We start from the raw sequence: 27,500 nt of genomic DNA on the forward strand, positions 1-27,500 counted from the left end.
GGTGTTTTAATGAACCCAAACACCAAATTTTCAGTCACACACCTCCTTGGAGTCTCTTGGTATGCTTGCAAAGTTTCAGGCTGATAGGTTTCATGGTTTTGGAGTTATGAAAGAGACACACTGACAATTTGACACACTCACATACACACATTGACATTTTGTCCGTAGCCTGATGGAGTACTGCTCTCCCCTCTGGGCTGGTGCTCCTGCCTCCCACCTTTCTCGACTTCACGCTGTCGAAACCAGGGCTTTTAAGATCATTGGCATCTCCCGCAATGAAGCTGAGTCTTTGGGCCTCTCACTCAATCACCGCAGGTTGGTCAGTGGTCTTTCTGTCTTCTACCGACTCCTCTCCAGCCTTGCCCCCCCTGCTCTCTCTGTGATTTGTCCCAACCACATTTCCACAGGGCGCTCAAGGTCCGCCAACAACCCCCTTCTGGTAAAACTACCAAAATCACGAATCACTGCTCATCTTCACTCTTTCATTCCTCTTTTTTCCCGCCTTTGGAATAAACTTCCTCACTCTATTCTTTCCCATTCTTCCCTCCAGGCTTTCAAAACAGCTGTTCACCACCACCTCTTATCTTCCCCCATCCAAATCCTCGATCTTTTCTACCCCCGATAATCCACCCAAGCCCACTTCCTTCAATTCTCCTGCTTTCCTTCCTGAAAGTCCCTTTAATGTCCATCTTCCCCTCGCCATGTTCCCCGTCCCATCCCCATCCCTCTCCCTTCCACAGTTCACCTGTGTCTGTTCCCCAATGTTTTGTCCCTTCCACTCCCGCCCCTCTTGTCTCATGCCTCCTTGCTGTGAGTTGTGTGTTAGCTCTCATACGAGCCTCGACCAAGGTATACAAAAAAAAAAAAAAAAAAAAAAAAAATATTAGTACAGATTCATATGTCTCCTGTGGCTGCTTGCCTGCATCACTTTCTGGGGGCACAGCTGTGCCGCTGATGCAGTGACCTGTTACCAGCACGCCGGTACTCATTTTGCCGATCTCAGAAGGGCGACAGGCTGAGTCAACCCCACCTGGTGTTAATTCAACGGCCGACAGGGGCTTGAACTCAAGACCCTGGATCTTAAGCCAGCCACCTTAACCATTAAGAAGAATCACTTAAAAAACAAAAAATAATTCTCATATCCGGATCGGATTTGGATCTTCACCAAAATCGAATCATTTTGTCATCACATACCCAACCTGTCAACCAAATTCTGTCCGAATCCGTCCACAACTTGTTGAGATATCCCGTTGACAGACAAATAGACAGGGGTGAAAACATAACCTCCGTCCACCTTGAGTGGCGGAGGTAATAAAAGAGAAACCGAGAAATAATTAAAATGCACTGTATTTTGAGAACAACATGACATCAAAGGCATGGAGTCACTTTCTTCCATGTCCCTTGTTGTAAATGAATATACTATCCTTGTAGACTTCGTAATACACAGCCAAGGCAATTCTCTGCACAGCCAAGGCCCTGCACTATCGATTAAGCCTTCCATTCAGAGGAAGTTGGTAAGTCAGCTGTCCCTTTCTTTGCAAGCACTTGCTTGAGGATGTTAAAGATCCTACAACGTACGCTGGATGTTAAAGATCACACGGTGGAATTGTGGTTTGAAAAGACTCTGTCTTTGAAGCGGGATCGCATTTGTCATCTGTGTGACGACTTGTTTATTCAAATGCTTTCTGCTATCCTTTAAATGGCCTTTTTAAAAGCAATCATGATCACAAAATGTATATATGAACTTCTAAGTGGGCATAGTAAAAAACGAGAAGGGCAGTTGGTAGAGTGCATACCTCTGCCTCGAAATTCCTGATCCGCGAGAACATATCAGGCCCAATACATTTTTGAAATATCATGCTATACAGTACAATATCGTTTTTGGCCCTATCTCTCAATGGTGAAGAATCACATTAACAAGCTCGAATGAGCTAAGATCCTCGTCCTCTTGATGATGACGTCATAAAAACGAATATGGCGTCATTGTGGTGTATCAGGTTTGCGATAAATGATCTGTGCTAATACCAGGCTTGATTCCCACAAACAAAATTCAAACAGCTTGCCGAGTTTCGGAGATAATGGTATAGGCGACTTCCATTAGCGGCGATATTATGACGTCAACTTTTTTTCTGGGAAGAATTTCAAAAATCGGAGATGGTTACTACCTGCGCGTGGGATTTCTGCATATACATGGTAAGCTTCACGAAGATCCGATGAAAACTCTGGGTTGTGAAACAAAAAATGTCAAAAAATGGGAATGACGTCATAAAAATTGATGTGACGTCATAGTGATGTATCATATGTGCGGTAATTCATCTCTGCTAATGCCCTGTTCGATTCCCGCAAACAGAATTCAAAAAGCTTGCCTAGTTTCGGAGATAATTTTTTAGGCGATTTCCATTTGCGGAGATATTTTGACGTCATAACTTTTTTTTGTAGGATAATTTTCAAAATCGGAGATGGTTACTGTCTGTGCAGGGAATTTTTACATATACATGCCAAGTTTCAGGAAGTTTCGATGAAAACTGTAGGCTGTGAAACAAACAAGTCCACAAGAAGAAGATGAAGAACAACAACGTGAGTAAGACTGAGATATCCTCCACGAGGATCTAAAAATTCTAGTAGTCCGATCTGGATCCGGATCTTCACAAAAATCTAATCAGTTTTCGTCCTCATCACACACCGAGCCTGTCCACAAAATTTCATCCGGATCCGTCCACAACCTTTTTGATACGTCCTGCTCACAGACAGAGACAAACAGACAGACAGACAGCCAGACAGACAGACAAACAGGGGTGAAAACATAACTTACGTTCATCTTCAGTGGCGAAGGTAATAAAATCAACCAAATGAGAGAGTCTTCCAATGCTCATTAACCTTTTGTATTTTTGGATGAGATAGATTCACCTACTGTACATTTAACCAGCCACACAAATGTTTGTGTTGCTCGTTTGTTCTGATTCTCTGTTCCAACATCTGCGTGATTACTCTTTGGAGCTAATATGGTTGTACCCGTCATTACAGCTGATATTTATGACTGCATCTACAATTACAACCCGTACAGATATCAAAAGTCAATGTGTACGTAATTGTAGACAATGAATAACTCAGTAAGTCTTGTTCAAAAAATGTTTGTGTTGTTGGTTTTGAGACTTTGTAAATTGGTAAAGACAACCATCCATTAATTCAGCCTTATTAAGCAAGTTTATGCAAACATAAAACTTTTAACAAACTCGTTATTACAGCGAGTTTGGAGGTGATAAAGGGCAGGCAAAGTTGTGAAACGTGACCATCATGTTATGATGATGATAATAGTAATAACAATAACAACAATAAATAATGAGTTCCATTACAAGGAACAAAGCAGGAGGAGACCAACAGACCCACTAAACCTGTGCAATGGTTTCCATTCAATGATGGTTTGTCCATGCTCTATCCTTTTTTAAATGCTGAGTGTCAAGCAATGTAGCAGCACGTACTGTTTGTAAAACAGCACATACTATTTGTATGACTCGGCCATAGTTTACACCACTGACCTTGCAGACTCAGAGCAGACACTCGAACCATTATGCCAACGAGTCTGGTTAATTCCTTTGTCAATACCAAGTTACATAATGTGACCCAATTACAGATAGTTTAAGTTGCAGACCACCACAATTATTGTTCTGATCAATTTACAGTTCACATCACAAAACTTAATGGGCTATCAATTTATTATGTAAGAAACACAGTCTGGCATCCCACTTTGCTTTCCAAACTCTCGACCTGTGTGGCATCCAAGGCCAACTCCACACGTGGCTTACTGACGTTCTCCACTCTCGTCACCAATGTGTGCCTCTCAACGGAATCTTCTCATCTCCTCTCCCAATCGAGGCTGGAGTGCCCCCAAGACAGTGTTCAGGGCGCCGTCCTATTCATAATCTTCATCAATGATCTCTCTGACTCTGTGCAAAATCCCCTTTATCACTTTGCTGATGACTCCACCACCCTCTAGGGTAACATCCATCATCCTTCACACAGGCAGGCAGCAGGCTCGTCCCTCTCCGCAGACCATGACAGAATGACGAGCTGGTCAAACACTTGGAATATGTCTTTCAATTCTGACAAATCTCACCCTCTCATTCTGTCTCTCTGAAAAACCCTCTTTAATAACAATCCTATTGAGGAAGTTCAATGACACAAACATTTTGCCCTCACGATCAGCTATGATCTTTCTTGGGTAAACTACACTTCTAAGCTGGCCTCCAGAGCCAGTCACCGACTGGGAATCCTCCGTCATGCAAAGTCTTTCCTAGGCACATCTGAGCTCTTATCCACCTACAAGGCCTTCGTCCACAGCTTGAAGGAGTGAGGCTCTCCCCTCTGGGCTGGCGCCCCGTCCTCACACCTTGCTCAGCTTGACGCCGTGGAAACCGAGGCCTTCAAGATTATTGGGTGCGTGACAAGGACTAAATGATTAGACGTTGGTGAACATCCGGAAATGAGAAATTAATAAAGTGATTCTTCAACATTGAGAGATAGGACCACAAACGATATATAGCATATCTCAAAAAGTTATGGACGGATTCAGACAAAACTTGGTGGACAGGTTGGGTGTGCGACAAGGACAAAATGATTCAATTTTGCTGAAGATCCGAATCTGGATCCCTGTATTTTATAATTTCATAATTAATTCTTCACCATTGAGAGATGGGGCAAAAAATAAATAAAATTATATCCAGGATATAGAACGATATTTCAAAACATTGTGGATGGATTATGACAAAACTTGGTGGATGAGTTGGTTAGATGACAAGAACAGGCTGATGAGATCTTGGTTCAGGTCAGCTGATCCAGCCTACCAGTGGGCTACAAAATATAAACTGTTTAGTCTGGTGGAGGTATGCGCACTACTGCGTGCCACTCTGGTTTGTTCCTATTATTTTCCCACCTGTAGAATCAACTTCCATATTCTCTTCAATCTCGTTATTCCATCCAGGTCTTCAAGAAAGCTGTTCACCACAATCTCAGATCATCCCCCATTGAAAACCATGGTCTTTTCCATCACAATTTTTGTTTGTGATCTTTTCCATCACATCACAATCCATCTTGTCCACCCAGTATGTCCATTTTACCCCACATTCCTTTTCTATCCAAGTCTCCCTCTATTTTGTCTCATCCCTGATGTTGCTGTTTCCTCCATCTCTTTCTGTTGGTTCCTTTTGTTCCGTTACATCCTGATCCATCATTTGTTATAGCTACTCCATGAGCCTTGACATGTATTGTGACGACCACGGGTTTTGGGTCAACTATGAGGGCCTATCCTCGGTTCCCCTCTGACTTACTGTGCCTGAGGCCACCGAACATGAATAGCTTCATGTCGAGGTGGGTTGCTCAGCAACCGCGGGTCGAGTGTCCATCTAATTACCGTTTAACTGGAGGTCACCTGGTCTGCCGATCGAAGGACGCACCCTCGGCTATGCACTAAGCTTATCTTAATTAGATCTTAACTGGGGTGGCTGAGCAACCATCAGTGCATACTGCACTTGGATAAAAGCCACTTAATTGGGGAATTATAACCTCCTCAACTAACCTCGGTACGAACAGCCCTGGACAAAAGGAGAAAAGAGGAACACAGACAGATCGGAAATAAAGTTCAACAAAAGGAGAATTATGATGTACAGAACAATGTAAAATATTGTTAAGGCTGTGGAAATTCGCAAACCACCATTCAGGGCCCGCAGGTGAGATATCATCATAGGTACATGTGTAGTTAGCCCAAACCCATTGTATAGAGGGAATTTATGTGATTCATCCAGGCTGCGATGCTTTGAGTTAGCCATTTTTTCTGTTCTACCTTTATTTTGAACCAACCACGTCTCAACCGCCATCACACAACAACCACGCCACCGCCACCATCTACGCTCCCACATCATCGCATCACCGCCATTCCCAAACGCCACCATAACCATCGAACCACCACCGAAAACCCTCCACCACCTTCACCTCTCTCCTTCTACGGCCATTCCCGCACCACCTGTGAACACCGACTGTCGGGCTGTCTCGGGCCCGTTCGGCGTTTGGTGCCGAGCACGCCAGCCGTGAGCGCGAAGGCAGCCTTTCCGAGGGGAAAATTCGGATCAAAAACGCTACACGCCCACTTCGCCTCCGTCCAATTAGTGAGCGCGGGGCGGCTTGGCCCCGCCTCCAAGGGTGTGTATGTGAAGTCCGTATATGCAAATTTTAGGATCAGGAGAGGTTCACGCCCATTTTTTCCCGACCAATGGCTGACCGGGGGAGGAGGCGGCGGCGTGGCCCCGCCTCCAATCGCGTTCTGATCCTAAAATTTGCATATACGCTTCTCCTGCCGCCTATAAAAAGGCGAGCGCAAGGCGAATTAAGGAGAGTGGCAGAGTCAGGTCGGTCGGGTGAGGAGAGTGCGGAACTGAGAAGGGTTGCGGGAAGAGTTGAGTTCTGGAGTTGCCTGGAGAGGGTCGTCGAGAAGTGGCTGTTGGGGACACGTTGCGTTGCGTTGGTGAAGTTGAGGCGAGTGCGCGCGGTGGAACTGCAGGCAAGGGAGCTCGGGTCCGAGGCGAGACGGACAGCGGTCGGCGACGAGGTGACAGTGTGGGGGATCGCTCGTCTCGTCGCGGGACCCAAGCCAGCCAGCCACTCTCCTCCCCCAGGGCATCAACAATCTCCCTTTCCCCCGCGCTGAGATAATGCAAAAGGGGGCCCCACTCCCACTCCACCCCAAACGTCATGCCAACGAAACCCGCCAAGGAGCACGGAGTCGGGGCACAGCCACGCGGCCACATTTGCGGCTCGCCCGCCAACCCGTCACGAGGACGCGGGTCGGACCCCCCTCCCCCCCGGTCTTGCAGACCTGGCCTCTCCTCTAGGTCCCGCGCACATTTGGCCTACGGGCCTGTCTGCCTCCTTGTCTATGAGGGTGGCTTCTTTCCTTTGCTTTTGTGTAAATGTGTGTTGGCGCCCTCTGTGAAGTAAAACTGTATAAGTGTTGCCGTGTGTGCGCGTAGTCGGTATTAACTCTGCGTCGGTGTTGCTTTTATCGTTTTGGTTGCCTTATGTGCATTTTGACTGTATGGCTGTATATACGCGCTTTCCGTGTGCCGGGAAATAAATGTGCATTGTGTGAACTGTTTTCCTGTTTCGCTTCGTCTTTTCTCTAATTGAATCTCCATCCTGCTTCACGTAAAGCTTTCGTAGTGGGTGCAAAACACCGGGTAAATAATCTGAACCATCAAGGTCGACGATAACACCGCTCGGTTATCCCGATAGTACGGAACGGGCCGCCCAAGCGGCTCGTCCGGAGTCGACCTGCGGCGAGGTACGATCGCCCGGTTTACCATCCGCGTGGGTACTTAGGAAGGTCGAGTTTGGCGAACAACCCTATCCTACGCGGGTGGCCGATTGGCACGATCGTGGTGAGGTCGAAAGGCCCACCCGTGACTAGCTCCTGGCGTTGTTCCGAGAGGGTCACGACTGAATTGTCCGTCCGGTGGGTGCCGTGCCACGATCCGCGTTACGCCGTCGGGCGCGAATTCGCAACAATATGAAGATACGGTGATATGCAGCATTTTAATACACAAGCAAGCAATCACAAATGGGGAAATTCAGTTAAAAAAAGAAAATGTACACAGGGATAATGGTCACAAGCAATGAAGAGTGCAAGTGAGTACAGGAGAGAAAATAGGCATGGAGTTCAGTTCTGCTTCTTGTCCACGTAAATGTGTACCGTGTAGCGCCACCCAGTGGTGGTGGAAGAAGGTATTACAATTTCAAAAAATCATGGGCAACGCTCCCGAGGCGATTCAATCCGAGTTCACAATTGTAATGGTAACCCAAAGAGTGTGGCATGTGGCGATAGTTCACTCAGCGAACAAAGTAGCCACCGCGTAGTCACCGGCACGGTTCCCCATCTACTCCGTTCATCTTAAACACATGGCAAACGGACCTTGGGCACGAAGATCCGACCAGAGGTGAGTGTCGTTGATGGTGTCCGTGGTGTTTTTATCGACACGCAGTGTTCGGCCGCTCGACCCATCACAATATACTGTATATATAGTATATGAAGGAAATTTTAATCCCCCTCACACAAAACATACACTGGCTACAAACCCACCCACCATCCCCACTGTCTCCCTTTTGTGTAATTTAGAATTTGATTGCTCATAATAAATGTTTGCAGTGCAAAAGTTTCCTTTTAAGATCATTTTTTCCTGAGGTTGGAAACAAATTTGTCATATTCTCAAGAAAAAAACTAGGCAGGTGAACCCCCCCTACCTAAAACAGAAAATATTAATAATAATAACAAGCCGTTAGTGGGCTATGGGTCGCCGAGCATGGAAACTATAAGACATAGAGCAAAATGGATGTCATATAGCAGATACGGAATCACCTTAAGATTATGCATATCAAATCTCATCCAGTTCCATCTACTGATAACTACTCGGTATCCATTTGAATGAAAAGTACTGAAAATGCGGTTTGAAATCGGAAATCCCCAAAGTTCGAGGGGGTGCTGTGGGTGAACAAAGATCTAAATCGAAAATCCGGCTCGATCGTTTGTGCACAATGTTTTCCAGACGGTTAGTGTGAATTTTCATGACCGTCCGACCATAACCCTAAGAGGAGTAGCATTTGGCGCGAAGGCACCTCCAGCTCTCGCATATTATCGATTTTTGCACTAAGTGATCTTTGACCCCATACCTAAATGAAATCGGTCAATATGTCCTGAGGCAAAGTTGTAGTACTCATTGAGTACCATGAACCTGCAATGTTTAATTCGTATCGATGCACTCACCTGGTCGCTAGGGGGCCTTCAATTTTCGCCAATTTTCGCGCATACCCTAATTGTAGGGGGCGCTGCGGGTAAAGTATTCCATACATCACAAAAACCGGAATATATTTGATAGAGCATCACCTGAAGATCATTCGTGCTAAATTTCATAACCCTACGTGGGATAATGGCTTTCGGAATTGATTTCGCGTGAACGGTACCGATTTTGAAGGTTTTTCGGTTGTTGCTAGGGAACCAAAGCGTCCCTAGCAACCATCACAATTTCCAAAGCACGAGGTCATAAGATGTACCGACCACCCGAGTTTGGTCAAAATCCGTCCACGTTTACTTCCAATTATGCTGATGACAAACGAACAAACATCCAAACAAACAGACAGAATTACTGACAATAAGGGTCACTTATTTCGGCAACCCAATAATAATAATAATAATAATAATAATAATGACAATAATAGAAGCTCATCCTCTTGACAGAGCTTTGGGGTGTTTACAACAAGTCAAAAAACTTTTCAAGACTCGAACTTGCAATCATGGACAGATGGCCACTCCGTTGCAGAATACTGTACTCGAATGAAAAGTGACAGGAATTTTTAATTTGTTCAGGGTGCTGGTGATAGCTCATCTTTTCTTCATGAACACTGTGGAATCTTTAACTTTCATCAACCACAAGTGTTGGCAGATGGGTCCACCAGCTAGCTTAACGTTTTCCGTCCCACAGAGGGACGGAAAACAGATTGATGAATCGCCCTGCCTGCAAAACACCAGGACGACAGTTTTTTATGTCCTTTTTTTTCTTCCTTTGTACTCAATGTACAAATAATTATGTGGAAATGTTTCGACATCATCTAAAAAACAATTTGCACAATTATGCTCATTCAACTCGTCAATCTTAACACAGTGAACTCGTTCAAATGTAACTTCATGTGTGCACATGCAAGCCGGTCCTGCGACAACGCCACCGGTCACAGTAAGGAACATATTCGACATGAATGTTGTTACAATGTATTGTATTCATGAGATAATCAATACACAAGAAAACCAACAACAACAACAACAACAACAACAACAACAACCAAACAAGTAAAGACCTACAAAAGTTTTTCAAAAATGTACAGATCCTTCGTCAAACCTTAAATGACATTGACATAATCATGAATGTCAACATCTATGGTTAGGACTGGACAGGTTTCTTATCGATCACTTTTCTTGACGAGTATCAGCAGGGCAGAGGCATTACAAATATCAAGCAAAAGCAACCAGAATACAGTCCTCCTAATTGCGACTGATGTATTCCAGAAAAGTGGAATAATTGAGAATGTGCAATTACCTAATGGAGCTTATTGCCCCCTCCCACCTCTTACCCTTGACGTGCTGCTGCAACTGAGCAGTAGACGTGCTGGGAAAGAGGCAAATAATGGAGTGATTGTGACCAGAGTCAAAGACACGTGTGCTAGAAATTCCATGGCGGCTTTACGGGCACAGCTAGGGTTCGAAGAGGGCACAGAAAGTAGCCGTAGATAACGGGAGGTGATAAGTGCTGTAGAAATTGGTGAAAATCCTCGCGTTCTTTCAGACCGAATTTTTTCCCTAGACGGTCTAGTCTTTGGAGAGATGTTATCAAGAAAATTCAGTCATAGCGACAGTGGCCATCCCCAAATGCTCTTTTCCATCTATAACAGCAAATCTCTCCCAACTCCAAGCCATTTGCGCTTATCTCTTTCAGTTTGAACTTCCCCATTTGCTGCCTGTATCTTCCCCTGTAGTTTTTGTTTCTTTATCGAAGGCCAAAAAAAAACCTCTATACTATTTCAGGTTTTGATCGAAGCAAACCAAAGTCATGGAGATGCAAAAAGGAATTGGGGTAAACAATGCATCACCTTTAAACCACTCATTTTGATTGCTAACAAATTATATGGAATATTCCATTTAAAAATAACAAACATTACAGGACTAGAATTTAATACACATTAAAAAACAAAAATTATAGGAATATAAATACATCCGATGATAGTTTGAACCAGACTCAGTGTTGTAATGGTTAGATCGTGCGCTCTTAGTCTGGGAGGTCAGTGGTTCAAACCCCAACCAAGTCATAGCAAAGACGTTTTAAAGAAAATGGTACTTCTTGTTTCCTTGCTTGATGCTCAGCATTTAAAAGGATAGAGCTTGGACAAACATAGCTAGGAAGGCAATGGCAAACCACCTAGTAGAACCCTTGCCAAGAAAGGGCTTTGGCAACACTGATGCTCTGTTAAGAGTACGGTAAATAAAAATAACAATGGTCGTCTCAAGTGCATCCCAAAATTTTCGGACAAAGTATCAAGTGTATAAAGTTACCCGTGAGCATTAATTGGAAGATCAAATAAATAATATGAGTTCCTGCATGTAAACACAATTTTGTAGTTACTGAAACATCATTCAGGGTACATTCATTTGCAGCTCGTCTGATTGTTCCGTAAGGTGTGGCTTTGTTTTCAAATAGTTAAAAAAAAATAGTTAGAAACATGACGGAGCAGGAGGTAAATGCATATCAGATATACAGTTTCGACACAGACTTCATTTGATGAAGGAGATTTGGAAGTTGGAAGCGAAAGTGGAGGTGGGGGAGAAGGGGTGGCAAGAGTAGGGCCAGAAGCCTAAAACCAGAAACGGGCAACCATTTTAGCTCTAAAACAAAGGACACTGGAGAAACAAGTAGTTTTCCAACATTGATCTGTATAATACAGCTTATCTCATGCAGTCAGACAATTTTCTTCTGGAGAAAACTTCATCCAATGAAAGTAGTTGTTTCTTTTTTTCCTCCTGATGGGCAAAATATTCATTTCAAGCAGTAATAATGCTACGTGTAAATATAAATAATAATAAATGGGTTCCCTTACAAGGAACTTCAATGCAGGAGGATGCCATTAGGCCCATCAAGCCTGTGCAATGGTTGCTAATCTATGGTTTGCTCATCTAAACGATGAGCCTGGTGTTGGCTTAGTGGTTAGCGTGGCTGGCTTGGGATCCTTGGGTCCTGAGTTCAAGCCCCGTTCGTCACTGAATTAACACCAGGGGGTTGACTCGGCCTGTCATCCTTCCGAGGTCGGCAAAATGAGTACCAGTGTACTGCTCCCGGTGTATGCCCCGGTTAGAATAGGTGTACCATATCCCTGTGTGCCATAAGAGGCGACCAGGGTTGGCGTCAGAAAGGGCATCCGGCCATAAAACATTGCCTCAAGAAGGGAACCATGATTGCATGGAGCCCACAAAAAACTAACCCCTGAGGGACAAATGGCTGTAAAAAGGCTGCTCATCTAAATGGTATGTGCTAAGCAGCACATACCATTTTTTTAAGTCTTTGGTATGACTGGTTTGAATCACTGACCTCCCAGACTCAGAAGGGACATTCTAACCATTATGTCTTATAACATTAAGATTAAGTCTTATAACACCACTTCACTTTATTGCACCCTACACCTTACAACCGCCCCCCCCCCCCACCATAATACAATATGATGACTTGAAAAGAGTGATAGTTTCCCAAGTATCAGCTTAACATGGAAAACGGAAAAAGCACCTTAAAATGGGGGCCTAAATAAATAAATAAATAAATAAATTAATAAACAAATCAGGGAAAACATCACAAATAATGATATAACAAACGTGATTTGTACCTGCACTACCAGTTCGCCCTCCTCCCAGCACTGGACAGGCGTTGCACGTACTGGTCTGAACCACCCCATCCTCCCACCCAGACAGCCTCATAATTCTTCAAAGCCAATTTTCCACAAAAGCCAGCACTGTAACCAAATTGTTTTTGTTTGAATCTTCCTTCCACGTTTACAAGCAATAGGTTCATGAGGATAGGCAATGAAGCATTAAATCAATATTGAAATGAATATTCTAAAGAGGGGAAATAAAGACAATAACAACAAGTAAATAAATAAATAAGGAAGGAATAAATGAGGAAGACTCCACCAATCTTGGTTCAATTTTAAACCAATCCAATTGCAGACTCTAATAATAATTATCCATCAAAACACCAGACTAATAAAAATAAAAATAAATAAATAAATAGACAACACAACCTGAATGCTCTTTTTGAAATTATCAAGGGTAAAGGTAAGGAATAGTCGTTAATTTGACTCTGGAAAAACAAATGTACCAAAATGGAGAACTTCACAAGGAAGGGGTATTTCAAACAGAGTCATGAATGTGTGGAAGTAGTTTTCCTATGAGTGTTGTGGCAGGGACGGTAAGAATTGGAGACTGGAGATTGGGACCATACTCTGTGCAGAGCATTGGTGCTGCTTAAGCAGTTTCCTTGGCTGTTGGGCACAATCCTGGACGGGTCGCCACTCCGACACAGTATCCCAGAATGCCGGCACTCATTTTGCCGACCTCAGAAGGATGACAGGTCGAGTTAACTCCACCTGGTATTAATTCAACAGCTGAGTGGGATTTGAACTCAGGACCCTAGGATTCAAAGCCCACCACCCTAACCATTAAGCCAACACCAGGCACCCTAACCATCAAGTAAGAATTGATCAGTGTAAAATATAATTACCCCACACATGCGGAGAGAAAAGCGAGGTAAAGCAATTGGTTTATGTCCGTCCGTCTGTCTGTCTTATCAGTTTATGATCGAGAAACATCTTATTTAAATTGAATGTTATATTTTGAACATCAATCGGAACATCAATAAGAAGACAAGTCTTTCGTTTTACTGTACCTGAGCTCTGAATTCATCCTGACCACACATGCGCACAGAGGAGTGAGATAATATTTTTATTATGTCTGCTTGCCTGGCAGTCAAACAAAATTGATAATCGTTCCAAACAGGAAACTAAACTTACTGTTTTTAAGGAAGTTACAAAGGACAAAAACAACAGGCAAGAAGAACTAATGTAATGCGTCAGGGTGACGTAATAGACACTGCGGATGTAATAAATCTCCCCCCCCCCTCCATGTGGCTTTCCCTTCCCCTTCCATTATGCTAACCTCCTCCCAAACCCCTTTCACCACCATACAACTCTCCAGAGGTCAAGGAGAGGAAGGTGCGTCAAAGAATGTCAAATTGGCCAAATGAACAGTTTTTTTTAGCAGTCAGAACTGCTGCTGGGATCAACTCCACAGTAGATATTTTGAAATTTGGCTCAGGTTAAGAGATTATCGAGCTCATCACATTTTAGCTGTAAAACGTGTGCGGAAATTAAATGAAGGCACGAACACTGGTGCAGATTTTTCAATGATTGAAGGAAAATGCCCTTCCTTCCTTTCCCCTTCCATCACGGTTCCTCCCCCAACCCCCCCTAATCTCCACTCCCCATGGACGCCTCTGGGTGGTGTTTAGTATGATCTGTTTGAACGTGCTGTTTTAACATACCCCATTTTATTCAATCCTGTACTAATGCCAGGAGATGGAACAATCCCTGCTCCACTTCTCCTCAATAGCAAAACCAAAATCAATTTGAGAACCCCTGTCCCCCTTTCCTCCTCAAGTCCCCCTACCAAACTCAAGTCAAGAACTCCCCCTTCCCCTCCCCACTCCACAATCCTCCTCACTCCCACCCCCATCCTGGAGTGAATAGCGATGCGTGGTGAGGCGTTGCTCTCCCCCTCCCCACTTCCTCGCTCCCACACCCCTCGTCGTTCCCCTCTCCCGCCTCTTTCTCCCTCCCCTCTTCGTACCCTACATAAGAAGTCTACCAACATGATTCCCATCAGCGAATTGATGAGTTGCATTTGCTCGTATATAAATAAAGTGAAACTTTGTGTCCCTTAAATGGGTGACTCATATGCTGGCAACCCAACTGCCATATTCTTGCTGCATCTTTGTTTATTATTGTTGCCATTATTATTATCGATACAAGCAAACAACTCATTCTTAGATATCGATTAATGCCCCCACTTGTATGTCTGCGGAACATTTTACTCTGCCTTGCAATACTCCCGCCAGGAGGGTGCGATACGATACCAAGCTGTTGGGGTCTTCCCCCCATCCAAAATACCATGATTACTTTTACCACATAAATCCACCACCCCAAGTACAACCACCAGTTTTGAACTCATTCCATCCAGCGATTCAGTTCTCATAATGTTCCCACTTCCGGGAGTATGATTATATTTTACCATCGAAAAGCTTCCCATGCACACCCCGAGTACAATCACTAGTTTTCAACTCATTCCGTCCTGCAGTTCAGGAGTGCATAGAAGTAAAACAAACATACAAACTATAATAATTGTCCCACTATGGTTTTGTTGGGTATCGTTTTAAGGAAGAGGATTGGAGTATTTTATCATGACTTGACATAACCCCTGATACCAGAAGTAGTGCTATACGATACACATTCACAGAGAGAACTTGCATTGCCTCACTCCTTCCCAACCCTGAACACACCAACAGGTAAGATTTATTTTTTAATGACCTAAAAACTTCCTGTGCACAACCACAAGTTTTTAAGTAATTTTGTCCAGCGATTTAGGAGTGCATAGAAGTCAAACAATCCCATAAACAAACAAGAAACTTCTCAAATTATACCGTCGGACCCTGCTATTCATGGATTCGCTATTAGTGGACCCGCATATTTGCGGTATATAAAATGTGACCTGCTTGATCTCTCTCTATCGAGTGCAGCCTGTGGCTGCTGGTTGCATCATTGGTTGGGACGCGGCTATGCCGCTGATGCAGTGTCCCCCTTACCAGTACACTGGTGCTCATTTTGCCGACCTCGGAAGGATGACAGGCTGAGTCAACCCCCTGGTGTATTTTTAATTCAGCAGCCAAAGGGGCTTGAACTCAGGACCCTAGGATCCCAAGCCGCCACCCTAACCACCGAGCCAACACCAGGCTTACCTGCTTGATGATTCGCGGCCTTGTGTTTCACGTATTCGTGGGGGTTTTTTTTCTTCATGTTTTAGTGATTAACGTACCCCGTTTTGTCAACGTTTTAACGTTGACGTACCCGTTTTGTACGTTGACCTGTTTTAACGTACCCCATTTTGTCAACCCCACCTGGTTTTTGCAGGCGTATTCGTGGTTTTTGATATTCCCTCATGGATTACTTACCGCCGGGAACTTATCCCCCCTTTTTCGAATGAAACAATTAATGCCCCTCTATTCGCTATTCGCAGAATTTTCCAGGAATGTATCCCCCGCGAATAGTGGGGTCTGTCAGTATATACAGTTCTATGAAAAATGCATTATTTCTCAATTATAGTACATTTCAACCTTTTCTTTCCTGCCATTGAGGATAATTAGGAATAGTAGAGCATGTGGGTGGGCACATCCAAAAAAATCACCACTCAGCTATTCAAGGTGTGGCTACATGTGGAGATGGGCTTCAGGTCTGCTCACTGGACACCAGCAGTAGGAAGCAAGACTTTGAATCCCACTAACACATATTATGAATGTGATCAGTAGCTAGCTATCATGTGCAGACTGTGGCTGATGGTTGCATCATTTTCTGGGGATGCGGCTGTGCCGCTGATGCAATGCCCTCCATTACAAGTACATTGATACTCATTTCACCATCCTCAGAAGGATGACAGGCCGAGTCAACCCCACCTGGTGTTATTTCAATGGCAGGCAGTGGCTCAAACTCAAGAGCCTAAGATCGTAAGCCAGCCACCGTAACCATTAAGCCAACACCATGCTTAATGCGATCAGTTAGAGACTCAAACTCTGTAAATCAGTCAACAAAGTGCATTTTATTTCTGTGAATGCAGCCATGACAATGTTGTGAGTGCATGTACACTGATAGCAACAGGATTAATTTTCATTCAATATATGAGTGTGTTTTATCATGTGCATGGTTTATTATATGTGATGCTCAGTTCAGTTATGGTAACTTCTGGAATATATTAATCTGAAAGAGCCAATTGAAGTACACAACTGCTGATGACATCAAAACTATGTCACCTGAAAGCACTGGGTGCTTCTGGAAGACTCGATGGATTTAATTAACTGCTCCAGACTTCATGGTTTTGATGTCATCAGAATGTTATCAGACTCTCTCATGATGAGTATTTAAGAGAGAGGGCCAAGTAACAAGGCAGAGACAAAGAGAGAACAGACTTAGTTCTCTCAATGACATGACATGACATGAGTCGATGAAAGGCCATGTTTTTGACGCACATGTAGAGGGCTAACCATGGATGTCTGCCCATTGACTGACACCATGCTGAAGTTAGTGCAACGCTAACTTCCATGACATATATATGCATAAACACACAAACACACACACACACACACAGCAGACTGCTAAACAGTTAAACAGACAGACTACCGAACAATTCAACAGAATACCAGATCCAATTTGTATGTAAACATGGAGATAGCAAGCCAGAGAAGATATCCCTAACCCACCTTGCAAAAAAATTCCAAAAACAGGTGTGAATAGAAGGTGTCACAAATGAAACCAAAACAGAAATTAATAGTCCCATGCAACTATTACAAAAAGACAAAATATATATATATATATATATATATATATATATATATATATATATATATATATATATATATATATATATATATATATATATATATATATATATATATATATATATATATATATATATATATATATATATATATAATGAAATATCAACAGACAGACAATAACAACTGGGAGAAAGATAAATGAGCTGGAAGACACAAAAAATGAGTTGGACAGAATGGGCATGAACTAAGAAGGCTCAGTTGAATGGCTCAAAAGAGGTCAGTTCAACTGGGATGGAGAATGAATCATAATAAATCCCCAAGACCAAGGACACCATACAAATGGCTTTAAGAAAATAGCGAGACTGAATCAGCCAGACAAGTGTAGATTCTGCAAGGCATAAACAGAAAGCACAAACCACCTTTCAGGATGTAAAAAAAAAAAAACTTGTCAGAACAGCTGTACGCATAAAGGCACAACAAATAATGTGGAGTTATCCACGGGCACACCTGCAATGATTTCAATATCCCAGTTTCAGAAAATTTATAGAAACATGAACCAAAAGCAATACTTGAAAACAAGGACGTAACATTCACATACGACTTCATTTAATTGAGGTGTCAATACCCAGCAGTTTTGACCTAAGCAACGCCAAAATCAATAAGACTAGCATTGAACCCATTCCTTCGCTGACGGTAGTTGAACAACATAACTTGTATATGTTATGACACAGTAACAGTCCATTGACAGTGAATATTTCCAAAAAATTTTTAATTCCACAAACATTTTTTTTACTGCTTACAATCTAGCGTTAATTTTAGTAATATGACACATATTTGGTAAAAAGCACTATAATTAATTCGTTTTATGCACCAAGAGATTAGACGTTACATCGTTTTTTTTATAGCTCACCTGGACTCGAGTCAGGTGAGCTTATGCGATCGAGCAGTGTCCATAGGTGAGTCAGTGAGTCAGTCAGTCCATAAACACTTCTTTCATTATCGCTTGAACCAAACACACAATTTTGATGAAACTTGGCAACAAGCTTCATATCTGATGCCGAACGAAGTTGTGTTAACCGCATCAAAATCTGCGCTCATTAAGAGGGTCCACGGGGGTTTATTTTGACCCCCGCAAATAGGTATTTGCTTTCTTCTCCGAAACTACACACATAATTTTGATGAAACTTGACCACAACCTTCATTACCCGTGATGCAACAAAGTTTGCTCACGACATAAAAAGAAAATCAGGGTCAGAGAGGCCTGCGGGGGGGGGGGGGGGGTTTGAGTGAATGTTATTCCTGATCCATGTGATCTTCACGACGTACAGTCCTCTTATTATTTTTTGAAGTTGCAAAATGCAATTCTCATTGAGTCATGAATAATACACTGCTATAAAAGCCGAGCATAGTGATAGCCATAACACAGTAATGATGTCCCAGATGTCATGCCGCAATGACATCCCAGCAAAAAAAGCACAGCAGACAGAGAGACAAACGGATGGAGAAATCAAGCTACTTTAAAATATAAATGAACAAATACCAGTACCTTAAAAATGAGATCAGATCTTGGAAGATGAAGAGCATCAAAATTGCACCAGTGATAATTGGAGCAATAGGAATAAGAAAGAAAAACCTCACTGTTGTTTTAAAAACCATCCACAGGAATATCACCACAAATGAACGACAACTGGAGACAGTCAGGGATTCAGTGACGATCGTGAAAAGAGCCCTCGGAAAAAAAAAACTCTGAGAATAACAAAAGTTGAAAAGCTTGGTCCATGAACTGTGAACCCTAACTGAAGTGGAGGTGGATACATTGAGTCCTGGGAGGACTCCATTACACCTCCTGAAAACCGCAAATGGAGATAACAAACAATGACACACACACACACAAACACTGATCAACAGCAACTTGTACGCACACACTCTTACACACATATACGTACACACACTAACACACACACATATATATATATATATATATATATATATATATATATATATATATATATATATATATATATATACACATACATATGTATGCACACATAGTGCCGTGGTCCACACCTCCTTTCAAAGTTTTCACCTTTTGTTGCCTTATAGCCTGGAATTAAATTGCATTAAATGAGTTTTTCCACCTATATTTACAGATCGTAACCCATGACTTCCAATTGAAAAAACAAATTCAACATATTTCAGAAAATTAATTAAAAATACAAAACTACAATGCATTTATAATTGAATAGGGAAACAAACATTACATGTCTATGTGGGAAAAATTACACACCCAGACGGGGAATCAAACCCAGATGGAGAATCAAGCCCACATAATGTTTGTTTCCCTGTTCAATAAAAATTGTATTACCATGTCCAGTGTGGTGAATAATAGCGGTCATAGAATTGGCACCCCAAGGGGGGAAGGAAGACCCTCTCGTGGACAGATGGTCGCTGCTCCTATGGTTGGCAGTGAGTGTCCTGGAAGCAGCGGCAGAAAGAGAGCGGCAATTTTATATGTGGGAGAATTGAGTGCTCAGTTGGTGGGTCACCCAGATAGCTCAGATGGCAGAGCACTGGTACGGTTCACCAGAGGACCTGGGTTTGATCCCCCTCTGGGTATGTACTTTTTCCCCACATATACATATAAAACTAGAATATCTTGGTTGCATAAGTGTCCACCCACCCTTATAATAGCAATTGTAAATTAACTTGGGTGTAACCAATCACCTTAAGAAAATCACAAACCAAGTTAATTGGCCTCCACCTGTATTAAATTGTACCGATTCTGATTATTTCAGAATAAAATCAACTGTTCCTAGGTTTCCTCTGTTGGGTAGTGCATTTCCCAGCATAGACTCAAACATGAGCACCAAGGAGCTTTCAAAAGACCTCTGGGATAAAGTTGTTGAAAGGCACAGATCAGGGGATGGGAATACAAATATTTCAAAGGCCTTGAATACCCCTTGAAGTATACTCAAGACGATCATTAATAAGTGGAAGGTTTATGGTACCACCAAGACCCTGCCAAGATCAGGCCATCCCTCCAAAGTGGATGACCAAGCAAGGAGGAGACTGATCAGAGGCCACCAAGATTCCAATGGTAACTTTGAAAGAGGTAGGGGCCTTTATGGCAATGACAGGTTACTGTGTGCATGTGACAATATCCCAAGCACTCCACAAGTCTGGCCTGTAGGGTAGGGTGGCAAGAAGGAAGCCATTACTCAAAAGCCCACCTTGAGTCCCGTTTGAGGTATGCAAAAAAACACTCCAGAGATGCTGAAGCCATGTGGCAAAAAGTTTTGTCTGAACCAAGATAGAACTTTTTGGCCTAAATGGAACACGTTACATTTGGCACAAACCCAAGACAGCACATGATCCAAAGAACACCATCCCCACTGTGAAGCATGGTGGTGGTAGCATAATGTTATGGGGATGTTTCTCATCAACAGGGACTGGGGCACTTGTCAGGATAGAAGGGAAAATGGATGGATCAAAATACAGACAAATCCAAGAGGAAAACATGCTGCCCTCTGCAAGAAATCTGAAATTGGGACGGAAGTTCACCTTTCAGTATGACAACGATCCGAAGCATACAGCCAAAGCTGCACTGGAGTGGCTAAGCAACAAAAAGAAAAATGTCCTTGAGTGGACCAGTCAGAGCCCCAACCTAAATCCAGTCGAAAATATGTGGCATGACGTGAAGATTGCTGTCCATAAACGCTCCCCACGTAACTTGACTGAGCTTGAACAGAAGAATGGGCAAATATTGCCAACTAAACGTGTGCAAAGTTAGTCAAGACCTATTCCAACAGACTTCCAGTTGTAATTGCTGGCAAAGGTGATTCCACCAAGTATTAACTCAGGGGGGTGGACACTTATCCAAACAAGATATCCTAGTTTTGTATTTTTAATTAATTTTCTGAAATTTGCAGAATTTGTTTTTCACTTGGAAGTTGTGGGTTACGATGTGAAAATAAAGGTGGAAAAAGTCTGATTTAATGCAATTTAAGTCCAGGCTATAAGAGAACAAAAGGCGAAATTTTTTTAAGGGGGTGTAGAATTTCCATAGGCACTGTATGTATAAATATATATATATCTTCTTCTTCCTCTTTCGGCTTGCTCCCGTTAGGGGTCGCCACAGCGGATCAACCGTCTCCATTTCGCTCTATCCTCCACATCTTCCATTGAAACTCCAACCACCCGCATGTCCGCCCTCACTGCATCCATGAACCTCTTCTTTGGCCTTCCTCTTCTCCTCCTGCCTGGCGGCTCCATCTTCAACATCCTTCTCCCGATATACTCCACTTCCCTCCTGTACACATGTCCAAACCATCTCAATCTCGCCTCTCTCACTTTGTCTCCAAACCGTCCGACCTGCGCTGTCCCTCTAATATACTCATTTCTTATCCTACCCATCCTCGTCACTCCCAACGAGAATCGCAGCATCTTTAACTCTGCCACCTCCAGCTCCGCTTCCTGTCTTATTGTTAGTGCCACCGCCTCCAAACCATACAACATAGCTGGTCTCACTACCGTCTTATATACTTTCCCCTTCACTCTTGCAGCTACCCTTCTGTCACAAATCACTCCTGCAACTCTTCTCCACCCACTCCATCCTGCCTGCACTCTCTTTTTCACTTCTCTCCCACACTCTCCATTACTTTGGACAGTTGATCCCAAGTATTTAAACCAATCCACCTTCCCCACCTCAACTCCTTGCAACCGCACCATACCACCACCCTCCCTCTCATTTACGCACATGTACTCCGTCTTACTCCGACTGACTATCATTCCCCTTCTCTCCAGTGCGTACCTTCACCTCTCAAGGCTCGATTCAGCCTGCTCCCTACTCTCCCTACAGATCATGATGTCATCCGCGAACATCATAGTCCATGGAGACTCCAGTCTGATCTCGTCCGTCAACCTGTCCATCACCATTGCAAACAGGAAAGAGCTCAGAGTCGATCCTTGGTGTAATCCCACTTTTACCTTAAACCGGTCCGTCATTCCTACCGCACACCTCACCGCTGTCACACTGTCCTCATACATATCCTGCACGATCCTCACATACTTCTCCACCACTCCCGACTTCCTCATACAATGCCACAACTCCTCTCTTGGCACCCTATCATAAGCTTTCTCTAAATCCACAAACACACAATGTAACTCCTTCTGGCCTTCCCTATACTTCTCCATCAACATTCTCAAAGCAAACATTGCATCAGTGGTGCTCTTTCCTGGCATAAACCCATATTGCTGCTCAAACATCGTCACCTCTCCTCTCAACCGAGTTTCCACTACTCTTTCCCACAACTTCATGGTGTTGCTTAACATATATATATATATATATATATATATATATATATATATATATATATATATATATGTATATATATATATATACACACACACACACACACACACACACACACACACACACACACACACACACACGCACGCACGCACACACACACACACACACACACACACACACACACACAAGCACGCACGCACGCACACACACACACCTTTGAGACTTGGGAGGGCTCCATTCCACCACCTGAAACTCGCATATGGAGATAACAACCAACGACACACAAACAGAAGGGAAAAATGTTCTCTTTTTAAACTTTTTATTGATCAAACTCTGATTATATATATACATATATAAACATACCTGGATGTGTTTATGCCCCTCCATGAGAAATTATGTGAAAAACCATGAGAAATTGTGTACAATCTTCAAGTCATTCAATCTCAGTGACACAGCAAGATTGAACAATGTGAGAAAGATTTATTTGAGGGAGGGTTTTGGGAGGGGGGGGGGTAATGAATGAAGGGACAAACATATACTGTATAAGCACACCTTGGAGGATTCAGAGCTTTGCAGTGATGCTGTCTCTCCTTCCCTCGCATCGATGGCATCTGATTCAAGACACTCCATCTAAAAGCAGCAAGCACCCAACACATGCCAAGATGATACCAACTCAGTATGAACATCCGCTTTGCTCAAACATGGAATGAATGAGGAACGTCTGTCAAACACATAGAAAGTGAAGCATGATGAGAAAAGTGTATTGGTGAGCTGACTACCTGCTGGCAGCCTATTGTCTGCATCTGCTCCAAAGAAACCCCAACCCTCCTCCCATCACCCCAGGCAAAGCAGGGCTCCCATGAGATATGCTGTGAATGAAATCATTTTGGTCCAGCAAACGACTGTGGCAGGCATAGTTCTGTAAAAGCTCAAACAGTGGCCATGGCCAGGCCAGCAAGGGGGAAGTAGGACTCTCCAAGGTTGTTTCAAAAAGGCTGGGGTAAAGAAACCGTGATTGTCCCCAGACTCCCATGAAATACTTTTCAAGGGTTTTCCTACCTTTGCTCCTCACGCCGTTTCACGAGACCTGTTTTCTTGGGCATTGGATGAAAGGGATCTGCGATTTATGGCTACAAATTGAGGCTAACCGGGTTGATTGTGGGTTCACTACAAAAGCCAGAGCAGCAGGGACAGGCAAAGTGTTTGGCTAAGATAAGTATAATGCTCTGTTATTTTCAACAACAAAAAACCTTCGGCAAGTCAAACAAAAAGTTTCACTGTGCAATACTAAAAGCCAGCATAATCCACCTTCTGGATTTGGGCAGATTAAGCAAATAAACTCCCTGAAAATGCTTACCATTTACACCAATTTCCTTACGTCACTGGCAATTCGGCATGTCTGGTTTACCAGAAGTCAAACTTTTGTCATTGAAAGGTGATGAAGCAATGAACATGGAAGAGTATAAATAAGGCATTTATAAAAATGATTACATATTTAGATTTAATGGAATACAGGTATAAAAGGATTGCCAATGGAACCAACTTCAACATTCTCTTCAATCTCATTCTTCCCTCCAGGTCTTCTAGACAGCTGTTCACCACCATCTGAGACTGTCCCCTCTCCAAAACCATGATCTTTTCTACTCTCATTAACACCCCACATACCCTTCACCCCACCCCAGTCCCTACTCCTTCCAAATTTCCAGTTTTCCCTGAGTTTCCTTCTGTATCCATCTTGTGCACCTTATGCATCCTCTCCTCATCCTGCCCTTATTCCTCCCCAGTTTTCCAATTCTGCCTCTATCTTGGCATACAACCCTGCTGTCGGTGTTTCTCCCCTCTCTCTACTGTTCCTTGTGTCCCATTGCATCCTGATCCATTCAGTGTACAGGTACGAGCTCTTCCACGAGCCTCGACGACGAAACAAAAAAAGGGAAATGTGGTACAAATTAATCAATCGTATGGCACTCTATAAAGTAAACAATAACAGAACCAAATGGCTTTACCACCTTTATCCTCCAATGCTGCAATTATCGCTTCTTAAAAGATAGCACTGATCCCTTAAATCAATGCGCGAGTTTTATGGCTTGCTTCAATTCAAACATGTACTTTCTCGTTATCTTTTGTTTTCCTTCACTAAAATGCATCACATTTCACCTCAACATCCCTTACAACTGTCTATATACACTGTGGAATGTCTAGCAATGAGTCTTGCACAAAAGGAATAACATCATAAGTGATTTACATAGGCTTTTAAGCAATCCCCAATGACTGTTGATGACAAATTCATTAGCAAAGCTTATTGCTGTTAAACATAATCGTCATAAATAATTATACAGCTGAGATCTCACTTTGATTTTCAATTAAGTCAAGGCCAGAGTGAAAAACAACAACAAAAAGAAAAACCAATGTCACCCGCAGGGTGACCCGTATCTTGCCAAAAGGTGACCACGTGTGACTTCTTTAAGGTCACACTGAGGTGAACAGAGCTGCTATCCACCAGTAGCGACTCCTTGAGGAATATCTGCCGACGAGAGATTCCGATGAGAATCGTTCTACAGAGTAACCATGATAAATATGCTTTTGCCTCATAACGTCACCAAATGACGTCATAATGTCTCAAGCTTGACATATCTAGAAAGCACTCATCGAGGTGTTCAATTTGAGGTACTACACGATATGGTTCCTAAAACTTGAAAATTTGACCTTGGGGTCAAATATGTTTGACCTTCGGCGCTAACCATGAAGGTCAAGGCCAATCGCCACCAAAAATTAAACAGCTGAGCGCCAGACCATGAACTACATTCCCATGAAGTTTGAAGACGATCCGATCAAAATTACTCAAAAAATAAGGGTTTCGTCGACTCCCCTGATTTGCGACAAAGTGACCTTGACCTTTGACCTTGACCTTCAAAATTTTATGTGCTGAAAGGGACCTCTATAGGCCTCTGATATGCGAAGTTACAAAAATTTCCAATGATAACTGTGCTCTGCAGAGTGATTTATACGTGATTACAGACCAAAATAAAAAATAAAAAATAAAAAAATTAAAAAAAAACATATGAAGGTCAAGGCCAATCGCCACCAAAATTAATCAGCTGAGCGCCAGACCATGAACTATATTCCCATGAAGTTTGAAGACGATCCGATCAAAATTACTCAAAAAATAAGGGTTTCGTCGACTCCCCTGATTTGCGACAAAGTGACCTTGACCTTTGACCTTGACCTTCAAAATTTTGTGCGCTGAAAGGGACCTCTATAGGCCTCTGATATGCGAAGTTACAAAAATTTCCAATGATAACTGTGCTCTGCAGAATTTTTTATACGTGATTACAGACAAACAAACAAAAAAAAAAACAAAAAAAAAACATACAAGCTGACTAACATATCTTGCAAAAACTACGTTTTGGCAAGATAATAAACCTATAAACAGCAGCATAGTCCTGTCTGTCTCGAACACTATGCCATATTTGGGATATGCACCTGTCAAATTATACAACAAGGAATTCTCAAGAAAAAAACAATTCTGATGAGTCTGGACAAAATTTATTTGGAAGAAAAACAAAGAAATGCGAAACATCTCTCTTTATGAAGTGGGCAACTACTTGTATGTGGAGTCACACAGGGTGGTACAAAAGGCAGTGCACTTGTTCAAGAGCTGTCCAGTTTGGGTTTGATACTTGACAACTATAAACTGCTGGACAGGTTCGTTTCAGGCAGGGCGTTGCATCAAAAAGTGTGCAGTCCTTTGTATGGGGTGTTAAGCAGGGAGATCTGTCTGCTCGCATTGAATGCTGGTGGACATTAAAGAACCCAAGGAATCTTTGAAGGAAGAGTTGATGAGTTATAGCCAGCACCCTGGCCAAAATTCAGATTCATTCCTTCACCAGCTGTGAGGCAAATGCAGTTCACCGTCTACTGGTGGACTTTGAGGCATTCTTGCTATTTCATTGGGCGGGATACGGTATTACATCGTATACAATAGTTCCATGCAATCGTCCTTCAACAGTTAAGTCCAGTCCAACCAAGCCCAGAAAGCACACTCATCACAGATGCAACTAGCCAAGTCTACTTGATCGCACATTTGGTATATTATTATATAAGGAAGAGAAATGTTCATGCACATGGTATCATTAAAACTAGGTTGCCATAAATTGTGTGTGTGTGTGTGTGTGTGTGTATGTGTGTATATATGTATATATATATATATATATATATATATATATATATATATATATATATATATATATATATATATATATATATATATATATATAAATATACATATATATATATATATATATATACATATATACATATATATATATATACATATATATATATATATATATATATACATATATATATATATACATATATATATATATATATATATATATACATATATATATATATATATATATATATATATATATATATATATATATATATATATATACATATTGTTGTGGTTGAGGAAATTCGCAAACCACCATTCAGGTCCCGTAGGTGAGATATCTCTGTAAGTACATGTGTAGTTAGCCCCAAACCCGTTGTTTAGAGGGAATAAATGTGATTCATTCGGGCTGCGACCCTTTAAGATAGCCGTTTTTCTGTTCTATCTTTATTTTGAACCAACCACGTCTCAACCGCCATCACACAACAACCACCAACCGCAACGCCGCTTCACAACAACAACGCCAACAGCCACGACCTTTACCTTCACAGCACACCATCCCGCAACCATCGCATCACCGCCATTCCAAGCGTCACTGTGGCCAGGGACCGCCACTTTAGACCCTCCACCACCTATGCCTCTCCTTCTGCGGCCATTCCCGCACCACTTGTGAACGCCGAGCGTCAGGCTGTCCTGGCCTCGTGCGGGACGCGCGCCGAGCCGCGGGTGCAAAAAGCAGCCTTTCCGAGAAGTCGGATCAGGAATGATACACGCCCACTTC

At 42.7% G+C, this 27,500-nt stretch overlaps 1 protein-coding gene across 3 annotated transcripts in view; it reads right to left on the bottom strand.

Moving 5' to 3' along the window:
* The window catches only part of LOC147023539 (uncharacterized), a 181,810-nt gene that overhangs the window by 86,897 nt on the left and 67,413 nt on the right, over positions 1–27,500 (bottom strand). For 2 of the 3 annotated variants that reach the window (XM_085889036.1, XM_085889035.1), the window contains exon 4: positions 23,095–23,172. The exons of the other annotated variant lie outside the window; for it this stretch is intronic. In XM_085889036.1, the coding sequence (XP_085745162.1) occupies positions 23,095–23,172 (78 nt within the window). The remainder of the gene's footprint in view (positions 1–23,094; positions 23,173–27,500) is intronic. 3 annotated transcript variants of the gene reach the window in all.

Source organism: Eptatretus burgeri, chromosome 7 (assembly GCF_056783735.1).
Source record: "Eptatretus burgeri isolate ZD-2024b chromosome 7, Ebu_testis_v1, whole genome shotgun sequence".
Lineage (NCBI taxonomy): Eukaryota > Metazoa > Chordata > Myxini > Myxiniformes > Myxinidae > Eptatretus > Eptatretus burgeri.